Raw genomic sequence first — 19115 nt, forward strand, 5'->3', positions numbered from 1 at the left:
ACCCACGTCTGGGTGCTTAGTGGTGCCTGCCAGCACGGCACAGTTCGCACTTCGGTGCTCTTATTGTAAGAGTTGCCTAACACACCCTGTTGCAGTGTTGTGTCAGCAAGTGGTCTAATCAGACTTCAATCCTAGTTGGGGTTAAGTTCGCTGACTGCTTGCTCGCCTTCTATGTGCGGTACCGCGATCCTGTGACGCAACAGGATCGCTTCCTTCACGTTGGGTGAAGTTTAACCCACGCGATTATACTTATGAGTACCGCCATGTAGTCCGTCATTACTCAGCAGCAGGTTCCATCTCTGCACGGTGGACCCCGGGCTACGAACGCACCGTACACTATCAGTCTTATTATTTGGTGCGTTCCGCTAGCCCTAACATTACACTAGCGCCAGGGTCTGGCTAGTGATGACGGACAAACAACAATCCCTGCGGTATATACAGCAGCTGGAGGGTAGGTTGGCGACTCTCGAGAGCGCAACCTCAGCTGTGGATGTTACCGCAGTTGCTGTACAGGCTGCCAGCGTGGCTGCAGCAACTTTGTCCATTGCCACCCCTGTTCCGACATTTTCTCGCCTCCCGCTGCCAGAAAAATTTTCTGGTAATAGCAAATTTTGTAGGGGATTCGTGAGTCAGTGCTCTATTCATCTCGAGCTTCTGGCTGCACGTTTCCCCACAGAGCGGGCTAAGGTGGGATTTATTGTGTCTCTATTGTCGGACAGGGCGTTGGAATGGGCTACGCCGCTGTGGGAGCGTGGCGATCATGTGGTACAGAGTGCTCCTCTGTTTTTGAGCACTTTAAAACAGGTCTTTTTAGGACCTCAAGTCACCCATGACACTGCGCTCCAACTGCTGGCATTAACTCAGGGTGAGTCCTTGGTCAGTCATTTTGCCGTCCAATTCCGCACTTTAGCATCTGAGCTGGAATGGTCGGATAAAGCTCTTATCCCCATATTTTGGAGGGCCTTGGCTGACCATGTAAAGGACGCTCTGGCCACTAGGGAGATTCCTGCCACACTGGAGGAGTTAATAACAGTCTCCACTCGAATTGACCTCCGTTTAACGAGCGGAGGTTAGAGCGAGCCCAGTGTAGGCAGAGGTTTCGGCTGGCTCCTACTTTCGCCAAACCTCTGGAATCTCCGGTCCTGGTTCCTGAGTCACATGAGGCCAGGGAAGTGTCACAAGCGGGACCTAAGTCCCGGACCGCTTGTGCACTCAGGGTCTGTCATGTTTGCCAGCAGTCTGGACATTTAGCCACCAGATGTCCTCAGCGGTCGAGGAAACGTCAGCGTCTAGTGGTCGTAGGTGGAGGTACACTAGACACGGCGACGTTTGCCTCTAAATTGTCCTTTAAGGGGACAATTACTATAGGCTCATTCTCCCACTCGGTAGAGCTCTGCGTGGATTCTGGGGCGGAGGGCAACTTTATGTCTTCTGCCTTCGCCCAACGCCATGCAATACCTCTGGTTATGCTAGCTCAACCTGTAACGGTACGAGTGGTGAATGGGTCGACTCTGCCCTCACAGATAACTCACCAGACCATCCCTTTTACTCTGTCCATGTCGCCATCTCATCAGGAGATTATTTCTCTGCTCGTCATTCCAGAGGGAATTGATGAGGTCCTGTTGGGAATACCTTGGCTACGGTACCACTCTCCTCATTTCGAGTGGTCCAGAGGCAGAATTCTGGGATGGGGTGAATCTTGTGGGGGTAGGTGTCAGAGGGAGTGCGATCAGGTAGCTACAACTGAGGTACCCGCAGATCTTTCCTCTCTCCCCAAACAGTATTGGTCGTATGCAGACGTATTCTCCAAAAAGGCGGCGGAGACCCTTCCGCCCCATCGCCCCTATGACTGTCCTATTGACCTCTTGCCTGGTGCTGAGCCTCCCCGGGGTCGAGTCTATCCGCTATCTCTCCCGGAGACGGAGGCAATGTCACAGTACATCCAGGAAAATCTGGCAAGAGGGTTCATCAGGAAGTCAGTGTCACCTGCTGGGGCAGGGTTCTTCTTCGTGCAGAAGAAGAGTGGGGAATTGCGTCCATGCATAGACTACAGGGGTCTTAACGCCATCACCGTTAAGAATAAATACCCTTTGCCTTTGATATCTGAACTGTTCGATAGGCTTCGGGGAGCAAGGGTATTTACTAAATTAGATCTGCGGGGTGCTTACAACCTGATTCGTATCCGTGAGGGGGACGAATGGAAGATGGCTTTTAACACCAGGGATGGGCACTATGAATATCTGGTGATGCCCTTTGGGCTCTGTAATGCCCCAGCCATTTTCCAAGACTTTGTGAACGATATCTTCTGGGATATGCTTTCCACCTCGGTCGTAGTCTATCTGGATGATATTCTCATCTACTCTCCAGATATTGACTCCCACCGGAGAGATGTTTGCAAAGTCTTCGACCTCCTACGGGCAAACTCCCTCTATGCCAAGTTGGAGAAGTGTATGTTTGAGCAGGAGTCCTTACCTTTCCTAGGCTACATCATCTCAGCCCAGGGATTGGCTATGGATCCTGCCAAACTACAGGCTGTGATGGACTGGCAGGAACCCCATTCTCTTAAAGCGGTGCAGCTTTAATTGATGGGGTTCATCAATTATTATCGTCAGTTCATCCCGCATTTCTCAACTTTGGTAGCTCCCTTGGTTGCCCTCACCAAGAAGGGGGCGAATCCCAAATTGTGGTCTGAGGAGGTCTCCAAGGCCTTTATCTCTATAAAGTCACACTTCGCTAGCGCTCCCATTCTTCATCGCCCCGATGTTGATAAGCCATTTATCATGGAGGTGGATGCCTCTTCTGTTGGTGCTGGAGCAGTCCTCTTCCAAAAGGATGCTCAAGGTCAGAAGCATCCTTGCTTCTTTTTCTCCAAGACCTTCGCACCAGCAGAGAGGAATTATTCCATCGGGGACAGGGAGTTGCTAGCCATGAAGTTGGCTTTCTCGGAGTGGAGACATCTCTTGGAGGGAGCACGTTTTCCCTTCCAAGTCTTCACAGATCACAAAAATTTGGTGTATCTGCAGACAGCTCAGCGGTTGAATTCTCGCCAGGCCAGATGGTCCTTGTTCTTCTCCCGGTTTCATTTCACCCTCCATTTCCTTTCTGGGGAGAAGAACATTCGGGCCGACGCTCTCTCTCGCTCCGTTGTGTCATCTGTGGAGGAGGAGGAGGAGCCTCGGCTTATTGTCCCCACCGAGAGTTTGAGAACCGTGGCCCCGGTTTCGACCTCCAAATCGGAGGCCGAGGTTCCCCGACCACCAAACCTGCGCCTGAGGGGCACCCAAGTGTGAAAGTCTTGCAGGGGCAGCCCGGGCACCATTCCAAAGCACTATCTGTAGTTCCTTCAGGAAATACCCATCTAGTTCACTTTGCAGTTTTGCTAATTGCTAAAAATAAACAGTTTATTCTTGCATTTTATTTATTCCTAGTTTGCAGCATTTTGTTCACATCTGCATAATACATTTGCAGATTAAAACTAATGTTATTGTTATCTGTTACTTTGTACATATATTAAAAAGTTCTATGAAGGAATCAGGCTTTTTTAAATTTTTTTCCCATTTTGAATAGTGATTACATATCATTTCCTGATTTATGGGAATCTGTTTTTTTATCTGTTGATTTAACGCTTTTTTCATCTGTTGATTTAATTATTTATGCATACCTAAGAGTCATCATTATGGCCAGCACATCGTCCACGTAAGCTTCTGTGCTGCCAATAACATGCACTGTAAATGGAACAATTGTATTAGCGCTGAGCAACTTTAATACAGTTGATTGTTACTCATGACAGCCTAAAATCATCCATTGTAAACGGGCCATTAGATGCACCCATTATGGTTCTTGCTACTGAAGTCTAACCGTTTTATTGATCACTGATTAAAAAAGTCTTCAATTAAGGCCACGTTCTCACTAGCAGTATTTGGTGAGTATTTTACATCAGTATTTGTAGCCAAAACCAGGAGTGGGACAGTCAGAAGAAAAGTATAATAGGAACACGTCACCACTTCTGGATTTATCACCCGCTCCTAGTTTTGGCTTATAAATACTGATGTGAAATACTGACAAAATACTGGACATGTGAACATGGCCTAAACCAGAAACTCACTTAGAGTAATATGGATAACTCTAATGAAACAGTTTAATGATATGCTAATATTCAAGTTCCTTTGTTCTATGATTTAATGGATGGGTAAAGACAGTCTCACCCAGATGGTTCTCAGGAATCGACCATTTATCCATTTTAATGTTGTATTCCCATCTCTAAGATCCTATCCCAATATATAGCAAGTGTAGTAATAATAATAATAATAATATTAACAAAGAGCTCCACTTAGAAATGTAGTATAGTCCTTCTGGTCAGGGCCGGCTCCAGGTTTTTGAGGGCCCCGGGTGAAAGAGTCTCAGTGGGCCCCCCCTTTAACACATACCACGATTCATGATCGCATATAAACACAGCCATATAGTATATAACACAGTCCACATAGTATATAGCACAGCCACGTAGCATATAACACAGCCATGTAGTATATAACAGCCCACGTAGCATATAACACAGCCACATAGTATATGGCACAGCCCATACAGTATATAGCACAGCCACATAGTATATAACACGGCCCACGTAGTTTATAGAACAGCCATCTAGTATATAGCACAGCCCACGTAGCATATAACAGCCCACGTAGTATATAACATGGCCCACGTAGTATATAGAACAGCCATGTAGTATATAGAGACACTAGCCCCATATAGTGCTGCACAAACGTTATGGCCCCATACAGACACTTGCCCCATATAATGCTGCACAAACGTTATGGCCCCATACAGACACTTGCCCCATATAGTGCTGCACAAACGTTATTGCCCCATAAAATGCTCCATACAGACACTTGCCCCATTTGCTGTTGCTGCGATAAAAAAAAAAATCACATACTCACCTCTCGTCGCTCAGACCCCGGCACTTTCAATATTCACCTGTCCTCGTTCCAGCCGCCACTCCATCTTCTTCAGCGTCTTCTGCACTGATGCTCAGGCAGAGGGCATGCACTAACCACGTCACCGTGCCCTCTGACCTCAGCGTCACTGCAGAAGACGGAGCGGTACCCGGAACGAGGAGCAGGTGAATATCGCACATCGCGCTGTGCTCCCCTCCCCGTTATACTCACCTGCTCCTGGCACTGTGCAGTCCCAGCTTCCCGGCACCAGCAGCTTCTTCCTGTATTGAACGGTCACCGTTACCGCTCATTACCGTAATGAATATGCAGCTCCACCCTGATGGGAGGTGGAGCCGCATATTCATTACTGTAATGAGCGGTACTGTGACCGCTCAGTACAGGAAGAAGCTGGGGAGCCGGGGACCTGTAGGGACTGCGCCAGCCGCCAGGAGTAGGTGAGTATAATTAGACAGCCCCCGGCCACTCCCCCTCCCCTGCCGAGTCAACTCCGTGATGTGCCGTTAGCTGCGGGCCCCTGAGGGAGTGGTGGTCCTAGGCACTGGCAGCTGCCTGCCCTTAACGCCGGCCTTGAATGGGCCTCCCTGTCTCGCCAGGGCCCCGGCACTTGCCCGGGTACGCCGAGTGCTGACGCTGGCCCTGCCTCTGGTTCACTTTGTTGCTTACCCATATGCAGGGCATTGTTGTAGCTTAGGTAGCCATGGTTACGACCACTAACAGCTAACAGTCACTATATGAGTGGTCGTAGCCTTGGACACCAAAGCTACTCCAATGTCCTGCACATGGGGTAAGCAACATAGTGAAACAGAAGAACTATACTACATTTGCAATTGGAGCTATTTGCTAATATTATTATTATTGCACCAAGTACATATTGGGATAGGATAGGAGATGGGAATACCCCTTTAATGTTGCTCTTGATTCCCCTTTTTTATAATTTCTGCTGCACACTTGGTAGGCCATTTTGCCAGGCGTCTTACAGAAGGTGGAGATTAGTCTAGTCCAAGTGACAAGTTTTTCTTTTTCTGTTTTTTTTTTTGTGGAAAGCCTGACCAGTTGCCAAGAAACTGTGGTTAGGAAGCTCCACAATTAGTGAATTATTGCTCAGCCCTCTATGTGCACCTTCCCTTTGGAGGTACAATCTATTTATTATCACGCTGCTTTTACAGAAAGCTTTGCGTTCTATCTGCACTTGCCTCTCGCTTTCATAGTAGTCAGAGGTCAGAAGCCCATTAGCTAACTGACTGCTAACATTAGGGAGTATTGTGAATGGAAATGTAGCTCCAACTGCCTTGTAAGGGTATGTGCACACGTCAGGATTTTCTAGCAGAAATTTCCTGACAAAAACCGGACATTTCTGCCAGAAATCCGCATGCGTTTTTTTCACGTTTTTGATGCGTTTTTTGTGCGTTTTTTGTGCATTTTTTCCCAAATGCATAGAATAGCGGGGAAAAACGCAGAAAATCCACAAAATTAATGAACATGCTGCTTTTTTTACCACAATGCGTTTTTTTGCGGAAAAAAAAATGCATCATGTGCACAAAAATTGCAGAATGCATTCTAAATGATAAGATGCATATGTCTGCAGTTTGTAAAGCATTTTTATCGCGAAAAAACACGAAAAAACCTGAACGTGTGCACATACCCTAAAGCAGATCCTGAGAGACTTTTTCCCTCCTAATGAATAATAATGAAGGAAATTAGAAATCGGATTTCTGTTTGGCTATACCGTAACACCACAAGGGAAGCCATATGTTGCTTCTTTGGCCCCTCGGTTTATTTTCTTAATAAACATACTCTTGTACTAATATTTACATATCTCTTGGATGTTAAAGCTTGTGTTAACAAAGGATAAGAACAGAGGAACAATTCCCGTGGATCTCGCATACAGTACGTGTGACAGATACTTGATAATCTTTTCTCACTTGCAGTGGATAATCATTGTAATGCCAACTGTCTGGATAATAACAATATGAAGACAATTAATGTTACGATTAAGTCGAAACGCGTCAACACCAGAACGCTGTCTTGTCTGTGACCTATTTTTAATGGAAGTGTAATAAAGCTGCAAAGATTTTATTGGAGACATCGATTCTCTTGTCTTCATATTGGATTTTCCTGCCCAGGCCGAGGAGCTTTCTGGATCTTCGAAATGTATGTGATGGTGGATACCTTACAAGGGTGAGCTAATCGACTTGTCTATATAATAACCCCCTGGTGAGCTTTATGGTGGGAGTTTCACTGCACCAATGTTTACCTCAAAGAAGTACTCCCATCCAAGATCTTATCCTCTTGAAGGGGATGTCCACTAATAGGACAACCTCTTCTCATCCCTCATGTTTGACCCAGTTAAAGCAAAAATTCTTTGGGTGCTTTCACATTGTGTTCATGGATCCTATCGGGGCATACGGGGTTCCGACAAATGCATCAGCAAGGCCGTAGACTGTAATGGTGACAGTAGAGTGAACATACGCTCTGACGTGCACCGGTTTAGGGATTGTGAGCCTACAGTAGGCGAACACAGCCCTGACTTCGTGTTGATGTTCAATGCATCCAAAGGTGGGGATGGTGAAACCGACACAGATTGGGCGTTCATGAGACCCAGGAACCCAAGTGCCATCACCGCTGGAATGGCACCAGGATTAGATGTGAGTGTAGATGTTACATCTATTACCGACATGATACAGATTATACGTCACGGTGTACTTACAATTACTCCACTAGGCCTATGGTAATAATTGATTGAAAGCTGACTAGCTTTGTTTAGAAACAGGAAATCTCTTTTGCCTGCATGAGCCATCTTTAGAACATCATTAGAACTACAATTCACATCACTGAAAAGTGGGGAGGAGAAGAGGTCAGAAAGAGGAGGTGGAGCTAGGCAGCCAAAGTCATTGTAGTGATGGAGAATTGTAGTTCTAATGATGACTCATGTGGGGAAGAGAAACTTCCACACAGAGCTTAGAAGGATTCCGCTAACCATTTCATAATCGCGTGACGTCATAGACCTAATGGAAAAGACAAGAATTAACTGAGTAGAACGACAAAATGAGCAATTGTAAGTACACAGTGCTGTATAATATTGTGATTACAATAGATTAAGAGGATAAAAATGTTGATGGCAGTGCTTCCTTAAAAATTAGGGTTGCAGTATAAAACACGGTGAAGGGATAGATCATCCGCATTATCGTTGGATAACACATGAAGGTTGCATCCTAATGAAGCTAAGGGTTCATGTACATGGCGATGCATATGCAGGAATTATTTTACACACAATATAGGAGATGGTAGATCCCGCTATCAGCAAGTTCTTCCTCATTAAATGGATAGGGGGTACTCTGTATTTTTGGGACAGACCCATTAGTTTTTCAGGCAGTGAACTCTGTGGATGCTGCATCATATACAGATAGCAGTTCCAAAAATGTCTATAAACTGTCCTCAACCCAAAATAAACCCGTTACCATAATTCAGTTAAATAAGCTAAAAACGCTTTTTATACTATATTTATACAGAAAACCACACAATAAGTGGAAACCATAGGCATTCTTTTCCCTAACACTCTGCAGTGTGTGAACAAGGCTTATATAACTACTTTATCTTTACATTTACAGTCAATATATCAGCAAATGTTAACTTTATGCCAAAATAAGAATGGTAAATCAAATGTCGTCTGCTCAATAGAAAAAAAATATTAGTTTACATACAGGGGACACCCCGTCGATTAAACAAATCATGTAGCACTTTCTTTCTCACTAGAAAGCTGTAAAATCCGATATTTAAAGGTCAAGTTTTTTGTTAATCTAAATAGCGGAGACAGGAAACCTTTAGCATTTTCATAATATTGTAGCAAAAGACGAAGATTAAGCTATAAAGGCACCATGGTAACTTCATCGCTTTCTCTCCACTAATTCAATATTGTTTAAAAAAGCATGTATTATATAAAAAAAACTGCTTGATGGACAGTTTCACACACAGCATTGCCCGTAAAAAGGCCAACAGTGGATCCATCAAGAAGAAAAGGTGAAGGAAAGGTCTACGTTCTTCTTGTATATCTGGCAATTTTTAATCCAGTTCTGATTTTGGTTAAAAAAAGATTTAAAAAAAAAAGAAAGTCCAATGGCGTTTTTTCCAAAATGGTGATTTTACACATGGTGATGTAAGAGATCATCCCCATGGAATAGGATGGGTACCACAATAATTTATAATGATGACCACAAACCACAAATTACTCCAAAAGCACAGACCCACATTACAAATAGCCAGTGCACGCCCTAAAGTTTGCAAAATACATGATTATATTTAGACAAAGCATAAAGGTAAACACACAATTAAAGAGCACTTGAACTCTAGCGTCACCTATTGGAAGTAGCAATCCTAAAAGTCAATGTCGACCCTTTAACAAGCCTTGTCACATGACTTAGAATAAGTTGCTATTGACTTTTAGGATCACTGATTCCAACAGGTGGCACTAGAGTTCTTGTCCTCTTCCTCTCTGAAGAAGCATTTTGCATATTTAATTTCAGGGAGGAGCATGTATGGCCAATAAGTCTCCTCACTCTGACATGCCAGACCTGGCTTGTCACTCTTCACAAGGAGAAACGTTACCCCTTAGATCCCACACAATTAAAAGCTCACAAAAACAGTCCATGAGCTAACAATTCAGGGGAGACCCAAAGAATCCGTGTTATGCCTCAAACACAAAATAGTGAAACACAATGAATGAAAAAACAGCCTGTAAGATTAATTGTGACAAGTAAATAATTAGAAATTGTGGAATAAATAATTTTGGCTGAATTAATACACCAATGTATGTAATGAAAAAGGTCTAATGCTTAAATAATGAGAGAAGAATGCCGCGTTGCGCTACCAGATACTGAGGCTTTGTTGGGTGGAGGCGCAATGCGTTGGGTATCTTCCTCGATGTCCTTCTCTCATTATTTAACTACTAGATCTTTTTCATTTTCAAACATTGCGTAGTATTATTTGTCAATAATAATTTAATATCCACTATTGCTAATCATTTGTTTGTCACAATGAATTTTGAACTTTTTTATTATTATTAATGTTATTTCACCATAATGCATTTGAGGGAGGAGCCCCAATATTACATAGTATGAATGCTGTGGGTCGCCCCTAAGTTATCATATAATCGGGGACCTTGTATGTTTTTAGATATGTGTGTCTACCTTTATAACTATCTTTTAAATAAAATCATGACTTTTGTCATCTTTTGGGTGTCTGATGACTTTATGTATTGTGGTTCTGTTCTTTCGGAGTTGGACTCATAAAGAAACCATGAAAGGGATTGACAGTAGAGACGAGCTAGTGTCCGGTGCTGAACTCCGAGCACAGGCTTCTCTTGGAAGTCCATTATACAGTTCGAGAGTTATGGGAAGGAATGACAGAGGGAGAGAGAGAAATTCAAATTCGGGTAGAGTTCTAGAACTTTGGATAAAGCCAATGAACCCGAACGTCCATGGGTGTGCTAATGCCTAATGGACAGCTCTCTCACAAATTCATATGAAAAGCCATCAGTCCTTGGTGATCATGGCACCTCCCTGCTCTACAAGGAGAGACATTTTTTTTTAATAGCAGGCATGCGATGCTTGACTTCCTCTGCAGTATTCATGATGGCTTCTTATGAAAAAAGGGTTATCTTTGTGAAACAACCTCTATAAGCATTAACAAGGTCTAACTTAATACTGAAGCTGACCACTGATGGTCCATAAGAGGCAGAAGAAAACTTTCCTCCTTTCCCATCCACCTCCGGACAAAGAAGGGTCTGCCAGTCCCCATAGGCAATAGATCTGCTGATTAGGGGTTATGATTACCTTGAAGAAAATGTGTTCAGTGTTAAATAATGACCAGATAAGAGCATGGCATGATACAGCATATTTGTTCCTTACCTTTAAATATTTGGGTCATCGGGGCACTAAGCTGGGCATGTTTTTGAACTCTGTATGCTGTGTCTCCTTTGGTTGCCTTCCTGTTTGCACAAAACCCTGCTGTTCTTGACACACCTTCTGGTGTACTGTGAAAATCTAATGCTCTGAGAACATCCACTGGTCCAGCTGAAAAGCAAAAAAGAAACACGATTACTTTACTTTATCAATAGACAACTACTAATATTGATCAAGCCATAAAATAATGTCAACTAATCTCTCAAATCAGTCCATGTGCAGGCTGGTGACCTCTATTGGACAAGATATAATCCAGAAGAAAGGGAAGACGTGTACCAGAGGAGCTAGTAGGATCTAGTCATGCATTATCTCAATTGTAAAGTATGCTAAGACACATGGCAGTGTCATCTATACAGTTGACTTTGTTCACATGAAGGCTTTATATGTGACTGGCCTTCAAATTTCTGCCACAGATTTACATTGGCGTGGATCTCCACATGGATTATCCTCAATCACTTGAAATAATTTGCACTGGCCTAATGAATCTGATTTTCCAGAATTATTGAGAACAAATAGCATAGTAGTTAATCTTACAGGTTTTTTCTTTCCCTCACAGAAAGGATGCAGATACCATGTAGATTTCAACACCGTGTGAACCTACCTTTAGGCATTAGCTTCATGTATGTGTTCTGTCCGTGTCTTTCGTGGATAGAACATGCACCCATTATAGTCTGTGGTGCTGCTCACATGTCTGTGTTTTTTTGTGGACTGAGTGTCCATAAAAGCACCCAGGGAAATATCCGAGTCATGGATCAAAATCACCTGTTGGCTGAATTCATACACCATGTTTGGCTTTCAGAGTACAGCTTGGGATGCATGGACCTTCTGCAGGCCTCCTAACCCGAACCTGGCAGCCTCATAGACGTACGTGAATCTGTCACGTTCCAGTCAGGTAAACTGCTCCAGTTTCATGCACCACATTCTGTATTCATGTATAATGTGTGAGTCTGTATAGACAAGGCTCCTGAGTCAGTGAAATTCACAGACAGCACAAGGTTGGCATTTGGTCCAAAACACTGATAAAAAATGTTCTGGCTACTTTTCTTGTATGAGAAAGAAATGAATGTCTGCATGAGGCCCAAGGGCTTGTTCAGATGAGTGTATTATATAGACGCGTGCTGTCCGTGTGCGCCATTTACCTACACCCATTATAGCCAATGTGCCAGTGCACATGACCAATTTTTCATATGATCCAGTGGTCTGCAAGGAAAAAATCCATGATTTAGGATTTGTTCACATTGCCGTACATTCTCTCATATGAAAAAATCGGGTTGATTATGCTAATTAAACTCAGCTTAAACATTGTCAGAGTTTGAGCCGAGTGTCATCTCAGTGTGATCCGATTCTCTCGTATGTGGAGCACAGGTGTGGAGAAGATGGAGAATTTAATTTCTCCATCTTCTCCATTGTCTCTGTGAGCGTACATTGGACTATACTCAGAAAACAACCGAGTGCAGTCTGATGTTTCACTCGCACCCATAGACTTGTATGGGTGCCCGTTATCCGAATATCTGATGCACCCGCAGCATGCTGTGATTGTTCTCTAATGCTGGATCGGCATGAAAAAATAATCACTGATCTGCTCTGCCCCATAGCATACCACTAGGCCGGGTCCTATCCGATAAAACATCACAAAGCACACGGCCGCGTTACACGCTCGTGTGAGTGAGCCCTGAGGACCAGACTTGTGCATGTCCTGCTCCTACACATGTCCACATAGCAGACAGCCACGGAGCCGGTCATGCCTGCAATTTGTTGACGTGACTGGTTTAGGTTTTATACGGTCTGAACCCAGCCTTAAACTAATGATTTCCTATAGCCCCACATCTGTAATTGGACTGTAGGAATTTTCCATATAAAAGACGCTTAAAATGAGATGAAATCCATGACAGAATTCATGCCATGGTCATAGATTCTGGCTAATACTGTAGCTATTGTTACTACGCAGATGATCCAATTTAGGAGTTCTCTAATGGCACTCATCAGCAAACACACAGCATTTCCAAAATCTCCAAACACTCCCAAATATACATACACAAACATACATGGCAAATTTTATCATCACTACATTATAGTGTCCATTTTAGCTATGACCTCTTGAGAAAGGATAGTATATCCGAAACGTTGCCACGCCATTCAGGCAATAAAGTCCACCTTTTTTTTCATTTTGTTGTGCTGTTTTCCTTTTTCTTTTTATATATATATATATATATTTATTTATTTTTTTTTTTTTTTCGCGTTTTTTTGGTCATTTCCTATTCGCTTTTTTAAAAGGTTTTTCAGTTTGTTTGCTTTTACCTCTTTTTCATGAAATTTTCATCATCTTTTTACTGATATTTTCCAACTATAAATGTCAGCGGTGTTTAAACACAAAACCCTCAAAAATGATGCCCGGACGTCTCCCCAACATCTTTTCAGCCTTCCCAAAATACGGCAAAGTATTAAGCGCCTTCCTAGCAGAAGGATGTGTATGTTACTTCCTATAAATGCTTGGCGTATTTCATAGCCTCATGTGTTTAACAGAAAAATACCTAAACATATGAACAGCAAGTCATTTTCCCATATAAATTAATAGAACAACTCTTTTCATTGTTTATTTAGCCCTTGCGCTACCATTTTTTTTTTGCGGACCCACTCAAAAACTGTCAGTTTTTATTAAGTTTTTGGAGACAAAGCCGGAAGCTCATCCAGCTGGGAGAAGTCATTCCTTTATATTATCCAATTCTCTTGATACCTGGCTTTTGAAAAAAAAAAAAGCACATGTAATTCCTGCCTCGGGGCTCTTTCTACACAATCTCATTGTATTTTCTGTGTTTTTTTAATCCATAAACAACACCTTTCAAGTAGCATGCATTTTCTTAAGATGTTTTTAAAGCCATTTTTGTGCCGGATTTAATTTGGTGCCATTTTGTAAATGCTTCTTTTCAGGAGTAATATCCTGTAGAGAAACAGATCAAAAAGCCATAACCAGAGTATGCTGCATTATATAAAAATGACACTGACCAAAAATTGGCAAAACCCCCCAAAATATTGTATATGTAATACAGCAGGGAGGCGAGCGCTAACAGTGGACCCTCTGGACCGTGGAACAGACCTACCCCTGGGCGAGCTGGCCTAGTGGAGACCGACCCCTATACAGGGATATTCAGGAGCAAGCCCAGAGGTCACTGGAACCACGGTAGCCGATACCAAGAGGGGTGGCTCCAGCAATGAACAAGGACCAGAACTGAGTGGAACAACGGGAATAAGGGGAATCCAGAGGTACAGGAACCGGGAGCACGGATAGTAGGAAATCAGACATGAGCGGAATGGACACCAGGAGCAGACGTCTGAACGGGATTACTGGAAGACTGAAGTGAAGGCAGCTGTGAAAAGAGTAGGCATAACACAGGAAGGGGATTATGCAGACAGGGCAGTATACTGGGGTACTGGTATATATAGAACGGGAAGGGTTACTAAGACACGAGTGTGCGGAAGCAAGCAGGGCATCACAAGTGTACATGGGTAGCAGTGGGGGCGCGGGCACGTGAGGCAGCAGGCGCAGGCCAGGGTTACTGAGCGGGTAGCAGGTAAATATCCAGGCATCTCCCCTTAGAGGAAGTGTCCAGAAACACCCCATGATTCACCCGAATTGGCTGCTGGGATTTACTGAGAAGAGGCACCCAAAGGCATACATTTCTGAAGAAATGCGCGGGTGCCCTTTAAGGGACCCAGCGCATGCGCGAAAGCCGGAAAGTGCATGTGAGCAGAAGCCAAGGAGAGACACGTCGGGACCAAGCAGAGACAGCTCACCAGGACCCAGGAGAGAAGCCAAAGGGACCCACAGCGAGAGGGCAGACCGCGGCGGATCCGGTAAGTGACCGGCGTGCAAGCACAGCAGCGGTGACAGTATATGTACAATCTAGATTAAGTTACCCAATGGAGAAATCTTTGTTCCAAAGGACTAAAACTAGTTTAAAAAATTAGGCCAGAGGGAACCTAGGTAAGCATCGAAATGGGAGACAGGCGGGATCATCACTACTTGTATTTTTTAAGCAAGCCTAAACACTTTGGAGATTTTCCATGGGAAGACCCATCTAATATAACATCTGGTCAAAAAATGCCATGAGAAATATGCATTTTAGTAAGACCTGGCTGTTTACTTTATTCCGAGAAAGAAGAAGCAGATGCCAAATTACTTAATGAGATTTTACTACGCAGTAAACTCCAATAGTTCTAGCTACAGACGCCTTATGTGCATTTTATTAGTTTGGACTCCAACCAAAAGTGCTGCTCTGCTTTGAGTTTTTTAGCCTTAGGTCAAACTGTAATGTGTCAGTTCAGTACAAATGCTACAAAAACTCTCAAAAAGATAACAACATAGATGTCAACTTATTTCTGAAAACCATCAATTTAAAAGTGGTCGACAGATAATCTTTATTGGGCTGTATAGGAGGCAAAAACAGCTTGATCTTCAGGGGTCCTCTAGGAGAGAATCAAAGGAACCGATTCATTTTGCACACTAGTCTTAGGCTGGTTTCACATTTGCGGATGGAGGTGCTGCGGAGGCCTGCGTACGTCCTCCGTGAAGCTCCACCCACCGCCGCACCTCCTCCGTTCAGCTCCGCCTACGTCGGCATGCGGCGTGCGTACACTATCTTTACTATTATGTATGCAGGCCATGCCAATGTATGCCTCATGCCAACGTAGGCGGAGCTGACCGGAGGAGGTGTGGCGGTGGGCAGAGCTTCATGGAGGACGTACGCAGCCCTCCGCAGCACCTCCATCCGCAAATGTGAAACCAGCCTTAATTAATGGGACCACTGGAGCAACATGTGCCTATTTTACTACGGATAAGTTCACACTAGGCAATTTTTTGGTTTGATTTTTGCTTGTCTTTTGCCTTTTTGAAGCTGTTTTGGCATGCTAGATTTGTCTCTTAGGCTAGGTTCACATTGCGTTAGGGCAATCCGTTAAGCGCATAGCGTTAGCAGACTGCGCTAACTCAATGTTTCTTTTTGGTCCGCGTTCGCCGTCCCCGCTGGCGCTGATCCCCGATCTGCGATAGCGAGGAACGGATCTCGGACGCGCCTTGGATGCTGCAAGCAGCGTCTGAGGTCCGTCACAAAAGAACGGCACATCGCTAGTGCGTGCCGAAAATGGCACGCGCTAGCGATGCGCTACAGGCAGAAATAACATTGCTGTCAATGGGTGCGCTAACGGACCCGTTGCACGGCGTTAATTGCAACATTTTTGCTGTGCAATGCTGTCCGTTAGCGTTAACCCATTAACGCAATGTGAACCTAGCCTTATATATGCTGATAAAGTTTAGTGCTGAAAAAAAAATCCTATTCTATAGAATCAGGTTTTGGCACAAAAGAAAATGCAGCAGAACCTGATACCTGCAATTTTCTTACTGATTTTCAGCGTTTTTCACCACCTATTCATATCAATAGGTGAAAAACACTGAAAAAACGCTCAAAAAAGTGACATGTTCTACACTGTGTGCAGAATTATTAGGCAAGTTGTTTTTTGATCACATGATAAACTGTTCAGGCTTGAGAGCCAACTACCAATTAAGTAAATCAGGTGATGTGCATCTTTGTAATGAGGAGGGGTGTTGTCTAATGACATCAAAACCCTATATAAGATGTGCTTAATTATTAGGCAACTTCCTTTCCTTTGGCAAAATGGGTCAGAAGAGAGATTTGACGGGCTCTGAAAAGTCCAAAATTGTGAGATGTCTTGCAGAGGGATGCCGCAGTCTTGAAATTGCCAAACTTTTGAAGCGTGATCACCGAACAATCAAGCGTTTCATGGCAAATAGCCAACAGGGTCGCAAGAAGCGTGTTGGGCAAAAAAAGGCGCAAAATAACTGCCCAGGAATTGAGGAAAATCAAGCGTGAAGCTGCCAAGATGCCATTTGCCACCAGTTTTGCCATATTTCAGAGCTGCAACGTTACTGGAGCAACAAAATGCACAAGGTGTGCAATACATAGGGACATGGCCAAGGTAAGGAAGGCTGAAAAACGACCACCTCTGAACAAGAAACATAAGATAAAACATCAAGACTGGGCCAAGAAATATCTTAAAGGGAACCTGTCACCTGAATTTGGCGGGACAGGTTTGCGGTCATATGGGCGGTGTTTTCGGGTGTTTGATTCACCCTTTCCTTACCCGCTGGCTGCATGCGCACTAATGCTTTTCGGCTTTGCCCGCAGTTGCGCAAAGCATACTGCGCGTGCACAAGGCAAGATTGCCTTGCACAGGCGTGTACTTCGGAGGACACAGCATGAACTTCAACCCAATATTACGGCTAGCATGCAGCCAGCGGGTAAGGAAAGGGTGAATCAAACACCCGAAAACCCCGCCCATATGACCGCAAACCTGTCCCGCCAAAATCAGGTGATAGGTTCCCTTTAAGACTGACTTTTCAAAGGTTTTATGGACTGATGAAATGAAAATGACTCTTGATGGGCCAGATGGATGGGCCAGAGGCTGGATCAGTAAAGGGCAGAGAGCTCCACTCCGACTCAGACGCCAGCAAGGTGGAGGTGGGGTACTGGTATGGGCTGGTATCAAAGATGAACTTGTGGGACCTTTTGAGCTTGAGGATGGAGTGAAGCTCAACTCCCAGACCTACTGCCAGTTTCTGGAAGACAACTTCTTCAAGCAGTGGTACAGGAAGAAGTCAGTATTGTTCTAGAAAAACATGATTTTCATGCAGGACAATGCTCCATCACATGCCTCCAACTACTCCACAGCGTGGCTGGCCAGTAAAGGTCTCTAACAAGAAAGAATAATGACATGGCCCCCTTGTTTATCTGATCTGAACCCCATAGAGAACCTGTGGACCCTCATAAAATGTGAGATCTACAGGGAGGGAAAACAGTCCACCTCTCGGAACAGTGTGTGGGAGGCTGTGGTGGCTGTTGCACGCAATGTTCATCGTAAACAGATCAAGCAACTGACAGAATCTATGGATGGAGGCTGCTGAGTGTCATCATAAAGAAAGGTGGCTTTTTTGGTCACTCATTTTTGGGGTTTTGTTTTTGCATGTCAGAAATGTTTATTTCTAAATTTTGTGTAGGGATATTGGTTTACCTGGTGAAAATAAACAAGTGAGATGGGAATATATTTGTTTTTTTATTAAGTTGCCTAATTATTCTGCACAGTAATAGTTACCTGCACAAACAGATATCCTCCTAACATAGCCAAATCTAAAAAAAACCCACTCCAACTTCCAAAAATATTAAGCTTTGATATTTATGAATCTTCTGGGTTGATTGAGAACATACAGTAGTTGTTGATCAATAATAAAAATAATCCTCTAAAATGCAACTTGCCTAATATTCTGCACACAGTGTACTGTAAAAAAAAATATGCAAAGCACAAAATACTGATGACAAAAAAAACAAGCCGTGCGCATGAGATTTCTGAAATCGCATAGGCTTTGCTGGTATTGAAAAAGCAGCTGAAAACTTGTATTAAAAAACCGTACCAAAAAAGTGCTGAAAAAAAAGGCGCCTAGTGTGAACTAACCCTAAGAGGAGCACACTATTTAATGAACTGAGATTCTGGTTTAGCTTTTATCTGACGTCACGTGGCAAGGCTCATTACAGGGTTAATAGTTACTTGTAGGATTGCTAGTTCTAATAGGTGGCACTAGAGTTGAGGTCCTCGTCCTCCGGGGAGGCAATGTGCATATGTAATGAATTAGTCACACCCTACGACTAGCATGTGACTCCACCAGAAATGCTACTTCAGTCAGGGACTAGAGTGGATTTTTGGGGTATGTTGCACCACTAAAGAACAATACATTTTGATTGATCAGAAGGGTGGCCTTAGCCAATCCGTGTCCCTCCCCAGCTCCATAAATTTTGGCAATGCAGGCTAGGACTGATGTAAAGATAAAGATAAAGTTTTGAAATTTTTGTGCAACTTTAAGTTACACAAAGGTTTTGCAGCATTTGAAGGTGTTTTGAGATGGAATTCTGGCTAAAACAACTTCATGAATCAGGAATCAGGCCCATTGTTTACCTGAAGGGGTATCCCATGAAACATATAATATAATGAATGTTGTAAAATGCTGTGAATTTGCTTTTTTCTGTTGCTTAAAAATATTGTTTTCATAGTTTTTGCTGCCCTATGTGACAATCGATGCTGCTTCTAATTTGTACTGCTGTGGCTCACTCTAAATCAGTCTCCTTCCCCTTCTGGCAGC

General features: G+C 43.7%; 1 protein-coding gene across 1 annotated transcript in view; it reads right to left on the minus strand.

Moving 5' to 3' along the window:
- The window catches only part of COL11A1 (collagen type XI alpha 1 chain), a 301659-nt gene that overhangs the window by 249772 nt on the left and 32772 nt on the right, over nucleotides 1-19115 (minus strand). The window contains exon 2 of the mRNA XM_069737373.1: nucleotides 10859-11023. Coding sequence (XP_069593474.1) covers nucleotides 10859-11023 — 165 coding nt within the window. The remainder of the gene's footprint in view (nucleotides 1-10858; nucleotides 11024-19115) is intronic.

This window comes from Ranitomeya imitator, chromosome 8, assembly GCF_032444005.1.
Source record: "Ranitomeya imitator isolate aRanImi1 chromosome 8, aRanImi1.pri, whole genome shotgun sequence".
Taxonomy (NCBI): Eukaryota; Metazoa; Chordata; class Amphibia; order Anura; family Dendrobatidae; genus Ranitomeya; species Ranitomeya imitator.